General features: G+C 30.8%; 3 protein-coding genes across 4 annotated transcripts in view; 2 read left to right on the top strand and 1 right to left on the bottom strand.

The window, feature by feature from the left end:
- Positions 1–1,868, top strand: part of DCX-EMAP (Doublecortin-domain-containing echinoderm-microtubule-associated protein) — a 24,055-nt gene extending 22,187 nt beyond the window's left edge. Inside the window, exons 13-16 of the mRNA XM_018551335.1 lie at positions 155–317; positions 613–795; positions 1,295–1,390; positions 1,584–1,868. Coding sequence (XP_018406837.1) covers positions 155–317; positions 613–795; positions 1,295–1,390; positions 1,584–1,852 — 711 coding nt within the window. The 3' untranslated portion in view covers positions 1,853–1,868. The remainder of the gene's footprint in view (positions 1–154; positions 318–612; positions 796–1,294; positions 1,391–1,583) is intronic.
- Positions 1,869–9,914: 8,046 nt separating this feature from the next.
- Positions 9,915–13,810, bottom strand: LOC108782987 (probable RNA methyltransferase bin3). Of its 2 annotated transcripts, none has more exons than XM_018551395.1 (5): positions 13,687–13,810; positions 11,965–12,514; positions 10,940–11,710; positions 10,617–10,835; positions 9,915–10,464 (listed from the first exon to the last, which is right to left on the bottom strand). In XM_018551395.1, exons 2-5 carry the CDS (start codon positions 12,502–12,504, stop codon positions 9,955–9,957), a joined length of 2,040 nt encoding a protein of 679 aa, XP_018406897.1. In that variant the 5' UTR covers positions 12,505–12,514; positions 13,687–13,810; the 3' UTR covers positions 9,915–9,954. The 2 variants fall into 2 exon arrangements, with proteins under 2 accessions (XP_018406897.1, XP_018406896.1); XM_018551394.1 differs by lacking the exon at positions 13,687–13,810 and adding an exon at positions 13,264–13,273.
- Positions 13,811–16,271: 2,461 nt separating this feature from the next.
- The window catches only part of LOC108782931 (histone-lysine N-methyltransferase NSD3), a 9,136-nt gene continuing 5,773 nt past the window's right edge, over positions 16,272–19,634 (top strand). The window contains exons 1-2 of the mRNA XM_018551334.1: positions 16,272–16,388; positions 18,631–19,087. Coding sequence (XP_018406836.1) covers positions 16,272–16,388; positions 18,631–19,087 — 574 coding nt within the window. The remainder of the gene's footprint in view (positions 16,389–18,630; positions 19,088–19,634) is intronic.

The raw sequence follows: 19,634 nt of genomic DNA, 5'->3' as shown, positions 1-19,634 counted from the left end.
TTTTGTTTTTTTTTTTTTTTTTTTTTTTAGAATCGATTTCTTGCTTATGCGTATTTTGTGATTGTTACCGTTTTCTTTAAATAGAAAAACAAGAAAGGAAAGCTCGGTACTTTTTATGTATGTATAGACACGTATAATATGTCATGAATTTTAGGTGGGTTTCGAGTGTATATGCATAGCCTTCCATCCATTTGGCGTGGCATTAGCGGCCGGATCATCGGAAGGTCATCTTTTGGTACTCGCGGCTGATACTGGAGCAGCCGTAGCGACTCTGAGAGTCTGTGGCTCGCCCTTGTCTTGCATCGGATACAATCCTAGTACGATACAAATTTATTTCGAAACATATATTGAATGTTATACAAATTCAAATTAGAGGAAATTTAAATTTACAAAAACGTAAAATAATATATTCCGATCGAATCATTTCCACTTTTGTCTTCAACACCTTTTGAAGGGTTTATATAAAAATTACTTACTTTAGTTTATTGTCTGAATCACAATTTTTATTTACTTTTTTTCTAATACTTTTATACATATAAGATCGCGTGTAACGTAAATTTATATCTATATCTAAATGTGAAAATATAATTTTTATATTTTTTGCCTGAACAGCTGGAGAAATCGTGGCTATGGGTTCTCAAAACGGCAGCGTATATCTTTTTAGAGTATCTAGAGATGGATTTTCATATAAGAAAAGCAACAAGATTCGCGGCACGCAGCCATTAATGCAACTTGATTGGAGTTCCGACAGTCGTTTTCTTCAAACCGTTACTCAAGATTATGATCTCCTGTTCTGTAAGTTTAATTTGTTATTTATATACATTCTTGACCTACAGCTTGAACAAAATGAGATCTATTTAGAATAAATATTTAGAATTTTTGCGTAGCAGTATAAAGCGCATATATATAACATTTTTTATCGTGTAATTTTCCCATTGATTGGTATTAACTATTAATATCTCGTTAGGAAAAGATCAAAAGAGCTCAAATCTAAATATGTATATTATTGAATCCTGGCAACAGAATATACCATACTTTCTTTTGTCTGCTGATTCCATTTAAATTCTACTTTATAATTTTTGTCAAACCAATAGGATTTTCGATTTTTGTTAATTTAACTTTTAATCAACTATATAAAAACCATTATTTTTACGTAACATAAACAATATAACGTGCATTAATTTAACATATATAATAAGAAATTAATAACATTACCAATTAATGGTAGCGATAGATTCTGTAAGAAAAAGACTCAATCTACTTACGTATATTTAAATATAAACTTTGTTTCTAGGGGACGTCAAGGTGCTATCGTCAGAAAAGAGTCCATTGGTTATGAAAGATGTCAAGTGGTATACCCACAATTGTACTGTTGGTTATATGACTTCTGGTTAGTTCTTTATTATTCATTATAGGTATAAGAAATAGTTGGACATATAGCATTAATAAAGAGGAACGGATGTTCGATCCAAGAAATATATAGAAGGAGAATGTGAAACTCTGGAGAGATAGAAAATCTAGAATAGCTCTTAAAATAACAAAAAATGATTAAATAAGCAAGATTTTTATAATTATATTTGCAGGGCAATGGAACAATCGTTACTATCCATTGACTACAGTTGTCACTACCTCTAGTAGATCAGCAGCGCACGATATGTTGATAAGCGGCGATGCTGAAGGATATCTTCGACTCTTCAGATACCCATGTACCACCGCCAAAGCTGAATATGTCGAGGAAAAGGTGTATAGTTCGTTGGTAGCCTGCGCCAGATTCCTCTATAACGATCAAAACGTCGTTACTGTCGGTGGTACTGACGCTGCCTTGATGCTCTGGGAATTGGTCGACGAATAAAAAGATTAAGTCATTAGAACACCTTACTTATTGTTCATGTATGTCGTAGCGACAAATACGGGCGCTGGCGCCTTTTAGTAGATTTTAAGCGACGAGATAAGCTTCTTTGGGAGTCTTTTGATGAATTCAACTTATTCAACATATAAAACAATATTTATTAAATAACATAAAAAGTGTAAATACGCGAAGGAAATTGTCACAAATCGTTCTTTTCTTCTCAATTTCAATTAGAAAACCTAATTCGACATCAGCTTATTTGAGCATTTTATAGATATTGATTATGCATTTTTAACACAACGAGAATTTATAGTTCCATTATGATATATGATCTATTCAATTTGCACCTGATTCTAAATTTTGTTGCTTCAATATATAGGATATTTTATTTCATACGAACAGAACTTTGAGGATGGATTTAATACTGAAAGACAATAATAAAATTATATCATGCAAGTATATGAATCTCGTTTTTGTTGTCGATTACTTATTTGTAGCCCGATAATTTTTGTACAGGAAAATTTAAAACTTTGCTGATCTAAAAAATTTTTTTATTATTTTTATTGTTATTAATCTTTCAAATTATTTTAGTTAGTTACACGACCGCGTAATATATAGATAGATAAAATATAAAACATTGTAATTGTTCAAGGTAATAAAATGATAGAACTATAAAATCTCCGTTTTCCCCCAATATATGTTAAATCGCTGAAAAATGATTACAACTCAAAAACAAGATCGTATACTTAAATTTCAATCACTTTTAATCTTAAATCCATCCTCATATTACGCTTATATAAAAAAGTATAGCATTACATATAAACCAAGTTATTAGTAAAATTGCGAGATGAGCCAATAAATATTGAGATATCCGTGAGTCGATACAAATAAGCTGGGAAACCTTGCGGAAGCATTCGATGTCAACAAAATGTAGCAGACTTGAGACCGGAGCATAGACCTTTGTATAACGCATAATGAATAAGAAAATTAACCAGTATCTTTTATCTCGTAGAAAGGAAGGAAAAATAAAGAGCTTTAATTGGTTCACTTTTTTATGCTTTATGCAAGATTCTGTGCTCTTACTTAGCGTATTATAGGCCAGGGTATTCACTATTGTATATGTATATAATATTGTTATAACATACAATATAATATACAATACACATATACGTACATATATGAAGCTTGAATGTTACACATATACACATACACACACACACACACACACACACACACACACACACACACACACACACACACACACACACACACACACACACACACACACACACAAAACGTTCGAGCTTCATATGAAACTTAAATTTAAGCTATCGCGCGTTTAATGGGAAGGAGGTAATGCACACTCGCTCCTTTTAGATTTATTCTTTTTAGCTGCACTATATCCAAAGTGAGATATGTGTATAGTAAGTATAATCAGATGGAATTGCGATTAAATATTTTGGCCGATGTAAAGAGTATTGGATAGATCTGATAAATAATGAATATATAGCGCACGGTTAAATACTAAATGTATTTATTTCTTTGTGATTTAAGTAAGTCGATGAAATAATAGAATTATCATTTAAATGAATGAAAAAATCAATTTATTTAAAGGAAGTTTGAACGAATATATAGAACAAGCAATTATCAAGTTTGTCAAATGGTACATGGCTCTTGATTGGATCCTATTCGTGGTATATGTTTTAATACATTCGATTATTGTTAAAAAATTTCGAACATGCAACGCGGATAAATACGTGATATGTGTACACCTAGCATACACTGGAGCTTCGGCATTTGTCCTCTTCCATTTCTTCTTTGTCTCCGTTTCGTGAGACGATCAAGAGACGGCAGTAGAGCTTTACTTGCGGGTAAAAGGTATACGACAAGGTAGGATAATGAATAGGCATTTACCACTGCCAGAAGATTCGGATTCTTGATATTGAGTGAAAAAAAGAAGAGCTAAGCGAACGGAAGTTGGGGAACGCAATTGGAAAGATATCACGCACTGTTATAATCATTATAGTTTACCAGAGCGTATAAATGTTAAGGGTTTCGAGAGAAGAGCTTTGTTGCAGGTCAACGCTCCTCTCTTATGAGCCAGTTATCCTTGTTCACATATTTTTAGAGGGAAATGTGGAAGAAAAAAAAGAGAAAATATGTTTTTCGTATTCACATATGCAGTAGTTTGTAAGAAGCGATTAGGATCGTCACTGCCAAGACGTCACGAGTTTAAAAGATTCTAACGAAGTAACGATCAAACTTTGTTTGCGCCATGTAAAATCTATGTCACACATTTATCCTTATATTCCTTATTTATATGCGTATTCAAGATTCGAAGTTCATCCGGATAGATTTAACAATAAGTCTGTAAGTCAAGAAAGAACGGGCGTAGCCGCATATAATGCGATAGGCATACAAAAATTCATGTCCGATATTATAAGAATGCTTAAAATATAAAGTATCGCTGTATTCTTTATATAACTAGATACATGATTTCTTTCATGCACATTTATTATGTATTGACTATTGTTATGCGAATTTGTTTGGATAGGACTTAAGGATCGACGAAAATAAAAGAACAATTCCGAAATGCAGACTTTGGAGACTTTGTATATGTACAGTAATCGTCATTATATACTTCTTATATGGATCTGATATTTTTGGATCGGATAGTTAGATATTCGCTCGCCACGACTACCGGTTAAAAACATTTTATATTCTCTTATCAATTTAATATTTCTAACTCGTTATTTAATTTTTTATCTTATATTTACTTTCTCATACACAAATATCTGCCGAACACTCACAACTGTCCAAGTATCGGACACAATACACTGACCATTAATGAGCTATAACGCATGAATATATTTACGCGTGATAAATCTGATTCAAAGATTTCTTACTCCCCGAAGTAGAAGGCATTAATGAAATTTTACTATCATATATATGTACATTGTATCACGGTAAGTGTGACTTGGACCAAACTCCGATCAACTTACACGGCGACGTCAAGTAATGTTCGTAATATTTTTTTAATAAGAATAAATTATCAATTTTGTATTGTTTAAAGAAAAAGATTAGATTACGGAACAACGTAGTACAATGAAATATTGCGCTCACGTTAATCGCCAACTGAGTTAATTGGAGTTTCGTCGATCGGACAAGTCAGTAGTATGATGTTAAGTCATGACAAGTCATGATTCCCCCAGGATTCCCCATGGCGTTATATCATTTTGATTTGTTCATATTTTTTTACTTTATCGAACGAGTAATTGGAGTTTAATTAAATTCGTCTTAAAAACGCATAGTTATGGGATATACGGCTACCAACATGTGAAAAAAAAATCAAATTCTTTACATTTGCGCGAATATGTACACTTACGGACAAAAAGTCACTGAACACGGTCTCTTTTTTTTATGAATTTTAGAATACATTCAATATACACAATAGAAGATTTTTCTTTATTTTCTGAGAATAAAGTTTCGTAATATCCTGATCTGAGTACTGAAAATCTATAATTCACGTTACATGCCTATACTACAAATTTTTAGTACTATCAGGATATATTTCACAACGCATTCTAAAAAATTAATCGGAGTCCTATTATTAAGTAATAAAACATGTTCATCAGCGACAATATGCCCGGTATAAATAAATATACAATTAGAGAACAAAACTACTGATATAGCAAAAGAGTGAACTGCACTTGCACTGAATTTCTCCCTTTTATGCCCGTTATCACCAATGTAGTTCAATTTTAATTTTAGTTCAACTAACACTCTTCATTCTTTCCTAGTTCTAAGAATTAGAAAAAGATGAAGAGCAAGAGGTGAACTGAGATTAAAGTTAATCTACATTGGTAGAAGCGGGCATTTGCGATCGATTAATCGCTGGAAGATGTTAGACAAAGAGAAACGTCGGAGAAGCTTAATATATGGATATAATTCAGTTTCACTGCATTTGAATCGGACGTTTTTGCTCTCGATTGTACAAATATAAGCACTGTTCGCACAAGTGTAATTGCAAAAAAAACTAATTTGAGCAAAAATGTATTATCCCTCTCTATTTTAGAATGTATTGACGTTACGCGAAACATTTTGTTAGCGATAGCTGAGATATTCCAAAGTATATATTTCTCAGGGTTGGCAACGTTACCTCATAAAAAAAACTCGTTGAGGTTACCGTTCTTTTTCCTAAAAAAAAAAAACTCGTTCCCGTTACTTCGTTATTGATTTGCAAAAATAACTCGTTACCGTTATATCGTTACTTAAAATATAATGAATCGTTTGCTTTTTTCTTGACACTAACAGAATATTATGTGCAGATTTTTTTGATAAATGTAAAAAAAGGTATCAAAATTATATTTTTTAGTAGAGAAATAGAGCTAAAGAAATATGTATATATATATATATATATATATAATATAGGTATACATATATAATTATTAATTATATACATACAATATATAATATATGTATATATTTATATTTATTAGGGTAGAATCTTACGTGATCTCGCTGGTCTCATCACTACAGTCTACATGCTATACGTTTTAACTGCGTTCCGTTTCACTCATAGTATGATATATAATTTTCTCATCGTTTCTTGTTATTCACCGAATATTAAAGAAAGATAAAATGCTACATCATGCACATAATGCGTGAAAACGAACGCCGTCTATAATACGTGTGAACTGTGAAAACAGTGTAAAAAAAGGCGTCGTGATTATATATGCGATTAAGATAATCAATCAGACGTATTCCTTTAACGTAGCATTTCTGTTTTCTATAGCTCTTAGTTATGACTACAACTTTTACGTGGCTAGAAATAAAGTAACGATAAAAGTAACTAGTGAAATTGTTTGATTACTCCGAAAATGTATAGCTGCGTTACTCCGAATGTTACTCCGAAGAAAATGTAACGTGTGCCGTTACCTATTCGTTACCGAAAAAAGTAACTTGTAACGGTAACGACGTTACAAGTTACACAAAAATAACACGTTTACCTGCCAACCCTGATATTTCTCTATCTGAGATTCATTCGAAACATTTTTTTGTTGGTCTCTCTCTCTTGTGGCAGATATCGATATATAATATATGTATAACAAGATTTAGCAAGCACTCACTTTTTGTGGATTTTATGTTGTATATGTATGTACATGCGCGTACATATATACATAGATAAAATTGTGCGCGCATATCGTAATTTAATATCGTAACTAATAAATAATAATAATAATAATGATAATAATGATGATGATGATGATGATAACAATAACAATATAAAATAAAATAAAAATTCAAAAAATTAACTACATGTGTGATAATCGATAAAACAACGAATGTTTGACAAATTTATTACAATTTAATATAAGAATCATCACACATAAAATAAGCTGCATAAACATAAGGCCGCTGGACTAACGACCATCTTATGTATAATAAATCAATATAATGTTTTTATGTCGGATATGCTTGTTGGTTCAGCGGCTTATATCATTTATGTCATTTTATGTGTGATGTCCCTAACTGTGTGAGCCTTGCATATAACATGCGGCAAGAAGCGACATGATATATAATAGGTCACCACATGTTGTTATCGCCTTATTATTTTTTTATTCGATCAAAAATTTCATTCATAATCGTTTCATTCCTTAAACTGCTCTCATATCTTTCTCTCTCGTTCTCTTTCTTTCTCTTAGCTGAGAATTTCAAATTTATAAATATATGTATAGACACACACACACACCACGCGCGCGCGCACACATAACACACACGAAATAATGAATGTTTATTTTAATAAAATTTTTACATTTTCTATATACTCGAAGTAAAACATATCTATTAGGTTGGTTAAAAAATTCGTTTTTTTCCCATGTTTTTTACGTAATATAAAATGTAAGTAAAGAAAAAACCAAAATTTCAATTTCAGTCAACGTATAATATCTTATTTTATGTACATATATATACAAACACACACACACACACACCACACACAGATATATATATAATTTGTGTATATAGACATACATATGTATATGTTGACACTTATAATTTTTGTTCATTTTTTCCCCTATGCAAGTAGAATCAAAAGAAAGGAAAAAAACGAACGAACTCTTGATCAACCTAATATATATTTTTAACTCTTAATACTCTAAATATAACTATTTATAAATACATGTTTATTAACATAATACATTCGTTTATTATTTTCCTGTACAATTCTAACATTAACAAATAAAAAAAATAGAAAAATTAATCCTTTTTGAATCAAATTAATATATTACACATTGTTGCAAATTCAGGCTATATTTAATATTTAATATAATAATCATTGAAATATTTACTCTAATAATATTGGATTACGTAATGGAAATCCAAAAGAAACATTCTTGGCAAATGTTTTTATCTTTCTTAACATAATATGAACACAAAATATTGACATATAACTTTGTTCTTTTACAGTTTTTCTGTATGATAATAATAATATGTAAGAGTGTAGTTTATATATTATTAAAGTTCGGTGATAACATTCAATGTAGTGTTATAATTTCCGAAATTTTTTCATACAGATACTACATCAATATTAATATATATGAGAAATATTATGTGTACAAAATTATTTAGCAGAGAAAATGGTAAATAATAAATAGAAGTAGACAAAGTGATACTAATATTGTTGAAATATTTAAATTTATAGACTGTGGAAGACTTGAATAAAAATTAAATTTTAAAAATAAAATAAGCAGAATGTAAATAGTTCCGCGCTTTACTTGTGAGTTAGAAATTTACTTCATCTTTAATTCAATGCACAAATGTAATAATTACAGTCCAAATCATACCTAATATCTAATAACAAAATTTCTGTAAACATATAAGTAAAAATATCTATCTAAAATTGTTTAAAAATATATTTTTGTATTAAATATTAAATATGACACTGAATTTCTCATTAAATTAACCAATGACGTTTTTCGACTATACAAATCTCTTATAATAATCTTATAATAATGAATAAAACAAAAAACACAAGAGAGAAATAAATGTTCTTGTTTAACTTAATATTTATCAGATAAGTAAATCAGATAAGTAAGGAAAGGGTTGAAGTCAATATCATTAATATTTATATTTTGGAAGAGGACGGATGAGAAACAAAGAGAGAATGGGGAAAGAAAAAGAATTAAAAAGAGAGTATTAATAAAAATAAAGAACAGATTTGATATCATAAGAATTGAATAAAATATAGTCTATAAGCTAATCTAATTGAAGTCTAGTATTACACAAATTTACAACCTCCTATAATCTATACATTTAACTGATACATTTAACGTATCACTCCTATCTCTCTTTCTTATATATAATATATATATATATATATATATATATGTTTCCACTTCATATAATTTTGTTAAAATTCGATATAATTCTGGTGATAAAGATTAGCTTTAAATACTGCAAGCGCTAAAACAATCCTTACTCCTATTATCTATAAATGAAATTTTCATACTGAAGATGCGTACTGTGTCCCTAACAAGTTAATAGAATTTGTTTTATACATGTAGGCATAAAAGAAAACAAAAAGAAAGAGAAAAGGAAAGAACAAATATTAAAAATGGAGAAATTGAAGCTATTGAACGTAATACATATTAGTTATTCTTTTATTTACTTTTAAAATTTATTGGTCATATAGTATATATCTATTTCTTGTCTATAGCATAAAATAAATAGAAATAGATATATAGTATATATCTATTTCTATCGATTTTTTTTTATCTTTGCAAATAGGTTGACAGAAAATTTATAGAAATATTGAAAGAATAAAAATTAATCTTAAGTGTGCGAGTACATAAAATTGATTTGCAACTAAATTAAAAAAAAAAAGTTTGATTTTTCAGAAAAAAAGAACATGTATAATTTCAAGTTTACTTCAATTTCCCGTATTGTAGAAGTGCGAAAATATTCCTTTCTTTTAAATTTATTAATACTTTTTTTTCTCCTGTTATTCCTTTTTCTTTTGTTCTTCCTTTTTTTAATTATTCTCGTCTATTTCTGTTGTATCTTTTTCTTTCCTTTTCTTTCTTTTTTCTCTTTTCTTCAATCATTTACGAATTTTCTTCTTTCTCCTCTTTTATCCTTGGCATATCCGAAGGCTGACTATCCAAAGGTTGACTATCGCTATTACGGCTCGGAGTATCATAGTTCGGAGTCGCACTGGGTGCATAAACGTTTGCCAATTGTTCATATTGATTCAAATCTCCACTGTGCTGACTAATCTCTGACATATTGCCTGTATTGTTATTTTCTTTCGGAAATAATTCCTGCTCGTATTTTATTCTTTCCATGTCGCGGATCTCTTCTTGATCTCTTCTCGTCATTCTCTCTTGGCGACACTGCAAAGTATCGCTTGTAATATTATCGTTAACACGTTCGGTAACAGTGGAAGAGGGACCACCAGCTTTGGTGAAGAGGTGTATAGGTCGTTGGAATCCTTTAGAAGGATGAGGCGGTATAGAGACGACTTCGCATTGGCAAAATCCGACAGTAGATAGAAGATACTGCGTGAAATTATGCGGCCTGAATTCAATATTATGATAATTTTTATGAATTCGTTCCTGAAAAAAAAAAAGTAATAGAGATCAAATATTGATTCAAAAATTTGAAAAGGAATATGTAAAAGCAATAAATAAAAGGAGCAAATATAAATTTTTTATTAATATACAAATATTTTTAATAATAGTGTACTGTTCGTTATTGCATTACTCACTGTGAGATTCTTTTTCTTAGTGTAACTAGCCCAACCCTGAGGTTCCAATACAAGGACTCCACCAGGACGTAATTGCGCATGCATTCGCTTAAAAGCTTGTTTTAATCCAGTATCGCCAAAATTCAAGTGAATCCATTTGGTGATAGATAAGCATAAGATTGTGTCAAATTGCGTCTGTTCCGCACACAAAAGTGAATCGTTTTCAAGCACATAATTACCCTGAGAGAGAAATCAAGCACATTTGATAAAATTTAGATTGTGATATGGTTGTAACAAAAATATTCGGCATTATAATGAGATATATGATTAATTAAATATATTACCTGCACAAAAACGACATTATATGGAAATCCTTTATGTTTATTTTTCGTAAATCCTGGAATATCTACAGGCCCATAGCTAATTGGCATTGACATAGGAAAGAAGCTAGCATCAGAAGAGTCCCTCTTGTCATTATCCTCATTGCTCGCAGGACTTTGTACACAATTAACATAGTGTTTCACATTCTTCCGAGCGATATTTATCAAAGTTCTATCAATATCAATTCCTGTAACACTTTTGGCACCTAAATCCCTGGCAACTGATAGAGTAATATGGCCAATGTTGCATCCAATATCCAGAATATCCTTTTGTAGAAACAGTTCCTTTCGCTGTGCAAACACTTTTAATCTAGAATCTACTTCATGATGAGGATTTCTGTATCCATAATATCTATTGTAGTTTCCATATTGGTATCTAGCATCTTTAGGCCTAAAATTGGGCATAGAATGCTGCTGCTTCTTCTTTTTATCCTGACTGGGTCTATGTTGAGGTCTGGGTTTCCATGCACCAGGCTGTGGAATCACTGGGCTCACTATCTTATCCTTTGCATCAATTTTTCTTAATCTTTTATCCTTCATTTCTTCTAAACCTTTCAATCGTAACCTATTTTTATCTTTCTGTGGACTTTCTGTCTTATTCTCTTTTAAACAATTTTCATTTTGTGTACTTGGAGCTTCTTCTAAGCTAATTTTTTCGTCAGTAAGTCTTTCCGTTAAAGATTTATCCGTTATGTCGTTTCCTTCAGTTTCCTTCAGTTTTTCGTTAGGGTCCGCCTTTTTGTGTGTTCAAAAAATAAATGATATAAATATTTTACATATATATATGTATATCGTGCATGCGTAATTACAAAAGAAACAAGCACATTAAGTATTTAAACATTTTAAAAATTAAAATAACATAAATTACAATTCAAAATCATCATCTATAAATTTATAAATCAGTTATAAATTACTATCTCTTGATAAATAAATATTTAAACATGAATAAAAATCTATTTATAAGTAAATATAAATGCATCACAACTTACTGCTTTTCCTTCGTCTTTTCCAGATCCAGAATAGGCTCTCTTTCTTTTCCTATTTCTCCGTTTTAAATTTCTTTTTGTCGGCGAAATGAGCTGCTTTTCGTATTCTTCATTATCATTACAATTTGTCAAATTCAAAGGATCACAAATATTTGGAGGAATAATCACTTCAATAATCTCTTTTTTATGTTTTGGAGTAGGAAGAGGACTTGATTTTGGAGTCACTGCATTCATAGCACGATTGATTTCTTCATCTTGCATGCTATTTAGATTTAAGGGATCACAAATATTGCCTCCAAGCAAAAATTTTGTGGGAGGGATGATGATACCTTCCTTCTTTCTACGTTTGTAGGGAGGAAAGGACTTTCCATTGCTGCAAAAGCTGCTTTGAGGTCGCTTTCTATGCAGCTGCTTGAAATAGCGATTGTCATCATGTTTATTGTGCTTTTTATGTGAGAGATTGAAAATTTTTCTAGATTTTTCATTTTCTTTCTTGTTATTTTGACTCACTTTTGGAGGACGATCCACTTGTACAGAGGACATTTTGCTCAACCTGAAAAATTAAAAGAAAACATGACACAATGTAAATATACTAATATAAAAAAAAAATACATAATACAAACAAAGATCTATTCATGATAATTATTTAAGATGTTGATTTTTTTATATATATGGAAAAAAATAAAAGACATGGAGATACATTGATTAACCAAAACATTAAAAAAAAAGAAATAATATAACACACAAAAACTAACAAAACATTAATTTATGATTTAATTTAATTTGTATATTTTTTTTGTTTTTATTATGATGCTTTTTAGTAACTATAAATACATAATGAGAACCTTATAAAACATAGTGTAACATGATACAGGTACAATATTATGAAGAAGAGAATAAAGTAATTATTATTTTTGATATTTTAACGTTATATTTTAAAATTATAAAAAATAAATATATAAATATATTTAGACAACAATGAAATTGTTTTAAATAAATAATTTAAATAAATCTGTCATTTAAATTTAAATAAATTTAAAAATATAAGAGATATAAATTCAATATATATAACTTAATTATTAAATATTTCTGATATATAAATTATAAAGTTAATTTTTTATAGCAAGTTTTTTTTACTATATATACACACATAAACACACACACACACACGCACACATATTATGTAATATATATATAGTTATTCCGTTTTTTATTTAAAAAAAAAAAATGTATTTAAAACACAAAGTCTAAATGGAACAAAATGTAAAAAATAATGCTGATATAAAGAAAGGAAATGCGTACATTCTCTTTATTGACACTTTCTACACTATTTCGATCTGCCCACAAGTGCAGCTAAAGGAAAAATCCGTTTATCTTATACGATTGGAGTTAACTGAATTTTTTTGCATTTATTTACACTACTAAATATTCTCCGGAGACTTTGTTGCCTGAGAAGGAAGGTGGAAAATGTGAAAAAAAAGATAGCTAAAATAATTAACAGTATTTTGCGTAGATTTTACAGGCCGGTAAAGATATCTCTTGTCCACGTGATGGCGCGCATGCGGCGCAGCGTGGTGCGCTACTGCTGCCGCCGGTGCTGCCACCACCGCCGCCATCATCGTCACCGCTGTTGTCGACAGCACGTCATGAATTCGCCATATTCGATTTCACGGGATTTTCTTTTCGTCAACATTCACGCCGCCGATTACGAATATGTATGCTCACCTCGATAAACCGACACTCTCACTCACTTCTCTCTTCTAATTGCTCGTACAACTGTCTTGACGATAATTCTCTTCGCGTGCCTTGTTCGGAACTACGGCATCCATGTGACGCCGTCCCATCTACAATGGCGAATAACTGCTTGTCGAATGCGAGCGGCGACCGAAAGCTCGCGCCGCACTGCGACGCCATTTTCCATTAAGAGCCACCGAGCGACAGGGTCGTATTAACGAATCACGAGAGACCTGAAGAAATTGACGAAATTTCGAAAAATATATTTCATTTTCAATTTATTACATTTTCGGATTATTTCAATAATTTTAAAATTTCAGGAAAAACAATTTATCTTTTCGAAACAAATCACATAGGATATAATTATGTAACGTTGTGTGAGCTATATAAAAATAACTGCAATTTGAGAAAAAATCGATTTAAACCGTATTTATACTTTAGGGCTATTCTGCAATAGGTCGCTAGTCGTAAGTTATAAGAAATTGACCAATCATAGTTGAATATAAAAAGAATAATTGATGAAGATTGGTTCATTTCTTAATAATGGCTTAAGGTTGATTTATACTGGCCGTAAACTGTTAACTTATGCCGTAATCTGTAAAAATTGACCAATCACAGTCGAATGAGAGGGGAATAATCGATTATAATTGGTCAATTTTTACAGATTACAGCATAAGTTAACAGATTACGGCTAGTATAATCCAACCCTTACAGTTTGTAAACCTACAGAATAGGATCATTTAAACTAATCGTAATCGTAATCTATAAGGGCTGCGAACAATGGAGGAACAGATATTAAATAATAAAATATTAACTTATCAGGTACCAGAATACACGGTTACATCGGAATACACGATTCTGATAGGTTAATATTTTAATATCTAATATCTGTTCCTCCATTGTGCGCAGCCCTAACAATCGACTAATCACATTAAGGGCCAATTTCACCAACGTCGGTTAAGCTAACCGACGGTTAAAATGTCAACCGTGATTGGTTCATTCTGGTCGAAGACAAATGCGATTGGATAATTCTATTGGAATTAACCGTCGGTTAGCTTAACCGACGTTAGTGAAATTGGCCCTAAGTATTTTCCTCTTATTCTATTGTAAGAGAAGAATGCTCGGTAATTGTTCACTTTAGGGAACCCGATGACCTTGACCATATGTTGTCAAGGTCAAGGTCATCGGAGCTGGGTTCCCTAAAGTGAACATTTACCAAAAACTCCCTATTATGCCTGCGTTCGTAAACCATAAAATCTGTAGAGCAGCGTTTGATTAACCAATCAAAACAAAAGGAGCAAAGATTTGTTTATCCCAATTGGTCATTTGAAGTTATTGTATACTACAAATGGAATTTCCGAACGCACCCCGTGGAGTTGGCGCACATTAGCAAAATTTAAAACTATGATTATGGTCAGTTATGGTCTATGGTTATCAATTGACAACTGATTTTCATAAAACGGTAGATAGCGGTTTAAAAACGATAGAGCGGTAGCAGAGCGGTATTTGAAGCTAAAAATCGGTATCTATATCTATCGCTAAGCGGTAGGGCAACACCGATACTGACAACTGTCGGTAGACGTGAAAGAAAGAAAAGAATATGGGTCCAAAGGGACCTTTATATTTAGAAGAAAAAAATAAATAAAATTCGTTCTGACATTCGCACTAGAATGTAGTTGAGGTGCAGATAATTTTATTTATTATATAGATAGGCCGGTATTCATATAATCAGTTCTTATATTATTCAAGATCGTCTTAAGATCAGTTTTGAGGTGTCATGAATCAATCAGACATCTGCATTAGCAATTGGAGACATTACTTAATAAAGCCCGTGTCACACTACGGATTGTGGACGCGGATCGGATTGAGATTGCGGATCGCGCATCGGAATTCAACTAATTAAGATAAAGCTGCTTTGTTTTGATTGACTGAATATCGATGCGCGATCCGCAATCTCAATCTGATCCGCGTCCATAGTGTGACACATGTGCAAAATCATGATATAAATACAAAAGGGTAGACTCACGCGCATAATTGCTCCAGATCAGAAACTGCAACCAAACCACGTCATCATTACGCGGCAAATCTAAATGATTAAAAATGAAGTAATTAGTAAATTATGGTAGCTTTTTTTCATCCTTCGGTAACTATGCATCCTTTCGATAACTATTTTTGCACCCTTTCACTGCACAAGCACTCATTGCAGCCAAAATTTAAATTCGTCCACTGGAGCATACCCTTGTATTTATTCCATGTATTTATTAAAGTTAATCTGCATTGATGGAAACAGACATTAATATTGTATATTTTTTTTATTGTTAATATGTTTCTTCTATTGTGGATAGGACTTTACATCAGGTCAGCCTTACGCGCGAATATATGCGCGTATAGCCTGCAGTAGATCGATCTATCAAATAAGTCCAATATATAATCGCAAATTTTTTCAGCCACGTTAATGAAAATCGTGTTAATACTCGTGTAGACCCCGTGGTATTTTTTCGCCACATTTGCATCTTATTAAAAGATCTCATAAATTTTTTTCTAGATCTCGGTAAGATTTCAAAATTTGGCTGAGAATGGAGAACGACAACTGCAATCACGAAGATAATTTGAGAACAACAATACAATTATTTAAAGATCAGGACCAGGAACAACGTGATATTATTGCGGAGGTTAAACGTAAGATTTTATGGGTAAGTTGTAATATTTAATCAAGTTGTGTTAATTCTCATTTAGTAAATTAATTATTGATTTATATCAGTAGATATAATTATTTAGTTAAAAAAGAAATTTTATTATATTCGGATTTAAAAAAGTTTTTAAAACTTTTGCATTACATTTGCTTTTTAAGATTTTCAATGTTATATTGAAGTTTTTTCAATAAGTATTGCAATTTGTGGCCAAGTTACGTTAAACTAAATACTGCACATATACATAAATATACACACGCTCATCCCAAACAGAATTACAATAATGACATTGAATGATATTAAATGAATTAAATATGAAAATACAGGGGGGTAAAATCTAACCCCTGTATTGATAGTCAGACCTTATACGGAAGGCTTAATTAAATTTATCTTTAGATACTCAGTAGCCAATAAAATAATTCGTAGATCATCTGAAGATAAATTTAAGTAGAAGAAGAACTTTATTACCTTCAAGCATACAAAGCCTAAGAAGGGGGCTTAGTTTACAGTTTATCTATCTATCCTCACACATCCATCCATACTCTGCTCTCGTGCATATTTCCTCTTTATCCTAGTTTACTCAACTAGCCTTCATTCATCTATTAGCATAATACGTTACAACCTTTCCTCTCTTACCTAATTATCTATTTAATTTATCAATTCCTCCTTGCAAGTTACAAAAAAAATTACCTCTCTAGTCATTCTTGTATTCCTAACCCGTTCCCTTGCTTCACAATTCTATCCTTTCCCATTCCTTATTCTATGTTATTCTATTTCTCGTAGCTACTCTTTAAATCCGTACATGAAGTCTATATTCATACCTATTCATAATCCTATTAATTCCTATTCAAAATCCTACGTTTCACTCTATCAATCAACTTATCTATGTATACCTTTTACTCACGCTTTCTTTATAAATTTACTTCGCCTAAAACTACTTGCACAGAATTTCCTTTCTAGTCATTCCTATATATTCCTGACTCATTACCTTGCCTCAAGGAAGCCTTGGTCTGACCATGAATACGGGGGTTAGTATTTAAAATATAATAAATAAATACAAGGCTAATAAGAGTCAAACATTCATACTTAAAAACTAAAACAACGCTGATGTATTGACATAACTATATATATATATATATATATAAATTTGTTGTGTAAGTTCTTTTATATATATAGTTATGTCAATGCATTAGCGTTGTTTCAATTTTTAATTTTGAATATTTGACTCTTATTAGTCTTGTACTTATTTATTATATTTTGATATTAAATGACGTTTTATTCAGCTTGTGGTGTATTCGCTTGAAAATAATATATATATATTCAGAGAATAAGAGCATATACACATTCTGAAAAGTTAAAATTCTTATATTTCTAATATTTCTCCTATTGTGCGCAGATCCTTACTTTCAAGCTGCGCACAATAGGAGAAATATTAGAAAAACAGATATTAAATATATTTAATATTAATATAATTTGGAAATTTATTTGAGCGGATATTAATTTAATTTAATTAAATATAAGAATTTTATGCCCGTATTTAGACATTATAAATTTCCCTTTTAATCTCTAACTTATATTATGTGTCAGATAATTCTATACAATCCTTTAGAATCTTCTAGTCTTCTACAAAGTATAAAAAAATTCCTGAAATATTTTAGCTGTCAACTGCTGTAGCAATCCTTGACAGCTGAGATATACATACTATAATACATACTATTATTTCAGGAATTATTTTGCTATGTGATACACCGGACATATGTAATGTATATCTCAATTTGCTGCATATTTTACAAATTTTAGAAATACGAAATTGTGTTTAAAAAAAACTAAAAAATAAAACTATACATAGTGTCAGTGTTACATATATATTGCTTTTATTAATGTTTAAACAAAAAATACTGCAAAAATACCTTTTCAGACTGATTTTAAAAAAGTAACGGAAAAATGATGAAAAGTTACTTTTTCAAGTACGATAACTGTGACGAGTTACTTTTATAACTGGTAAAATGTGTGTGTGGTACTTGTTACTTTTTTTACTCAGTAATGAGTAACTGTAACTTGTTACGTTTACAAAGTAACTTTCCATTCCCTGTATATATTTAACACAGTTTTAAAAAAATCTGTAAAATATCTTTTAATAATCATATGTAAAATTGAAATAATTCAGATTAATAAATAAATATTAAATTAAATCAGTAATCATATATTGAATTGGAATATAATAAGCCTATTTTTTTATTTTTAGGACAAAGCGTGGAGCACACCCCCCTCATGTTCCTCTTATACGTCTCAATTGTTTGTAATCTCCCAGGCAAAAAGAACGATGCCTGTACCTCCAAATGCTCCTATCAAACCGAAGAAACTGTTCTCGAAAGAGGGTTTGAAACCTAAAAGGCTTTGCTTTATAGACGAAGAGATGGATGAAACAGCAGACGAAAACTCTTCTGAAAAAAGTGTAGATTTCTTTAAAATGTTCAAACAGAAAAAAAAAAGTTCAAAGCAACAGAAAGAATCAGGAAGATTAGTTCGCAATAACTTAAATACCATGTTGCAAAGTATGCGACTTGAAAATAAGGAAAATAGACAAGAAGATGTACAGGAACGATATGAAAAGAAAGCGAGAAATAATCGTTCTGTCGCAAAAGAACGTGCGAGAAATAATAATTCTTCCCAATCATCAGAATTAAAATGCAGTCCAAAAGGTGAATTTGTATTCTTCCGTATATAACCTGCTGGAAGATATATTAATGATTACGATTATTGTAATGGCACAATAATAATAGTAAAAATGATGATGACGATGACGACTCAACAATAATGACAAGACTGATGATAATAATGATGACAAAATCAGTGTACTATTTTAATGAATTAATGAGTTTATTAAATATTGAAAAGTTATTCAGTATGATATCACAATAATAATTGAATTAGTATATTCGTAATTGATCAATCATTAGTGTAAATGTGATTATTAAATTAGTACATATTACAAAAATAATAAATAATTCCCATAAATGAATAAAAACGTATTCGGATTGAAAAGAATTCATTTTAAAATGTTTGTGATAAGGCTTAATATGCATTAATTTTAAAGTAATATGTGTAAATTCCCTTCCCCCCCCCCCCCCCAATTGCGCGCCGAACAATCGTCGGTCTTGAAATGCAACTCTATCATTAGATGAGTTAATAGAGTTGCATTTCAAGATCGACGATTGTTCGGCGCGCAATTGGGGGGGGGGGGGGGGA

The sequence above is a fragment of the Cyphomyrmex costatus genome, unplaced genomic scaffold (genome assembly GCF_001594065.2).
Source record: "Cyphomyrmex costatus isolate MS0001 unplaced genomic scaffold, Ccosl1.0 scaffold14, whole genome shotgun sequence".
In the NCBI taxonomy this organism is placed as follows: domain Eukaryota; kingdom Metazoa; phylum Arthropoda; class Insecta; order Hymenoptera; family Formicidae; genus Cyphomyrmex; species Cyphomyrmex costatus.
This window is presented reverse-complemented; position numbering and strand designations above follow the sequence as displayed.

Coding starts and splice junctions, on each gene's coding strand:
- LOC108782987 (XM_018551394.1), bottom strand. Junction 10,836..10,939: donor ATAATGTCGTTTTTGTGCAG/GTAATATATTTA, acceptor TTTCTCTCTCAG/GGTAATTATGTGCTTGAAAA. Junction 10,465..10,616: donor CTAAGAAAAAGAATCTCACA/GTGAGTAATGCA, acceptor TTTTTTTTTCAG/GAACGAATTCATAAAAATTA.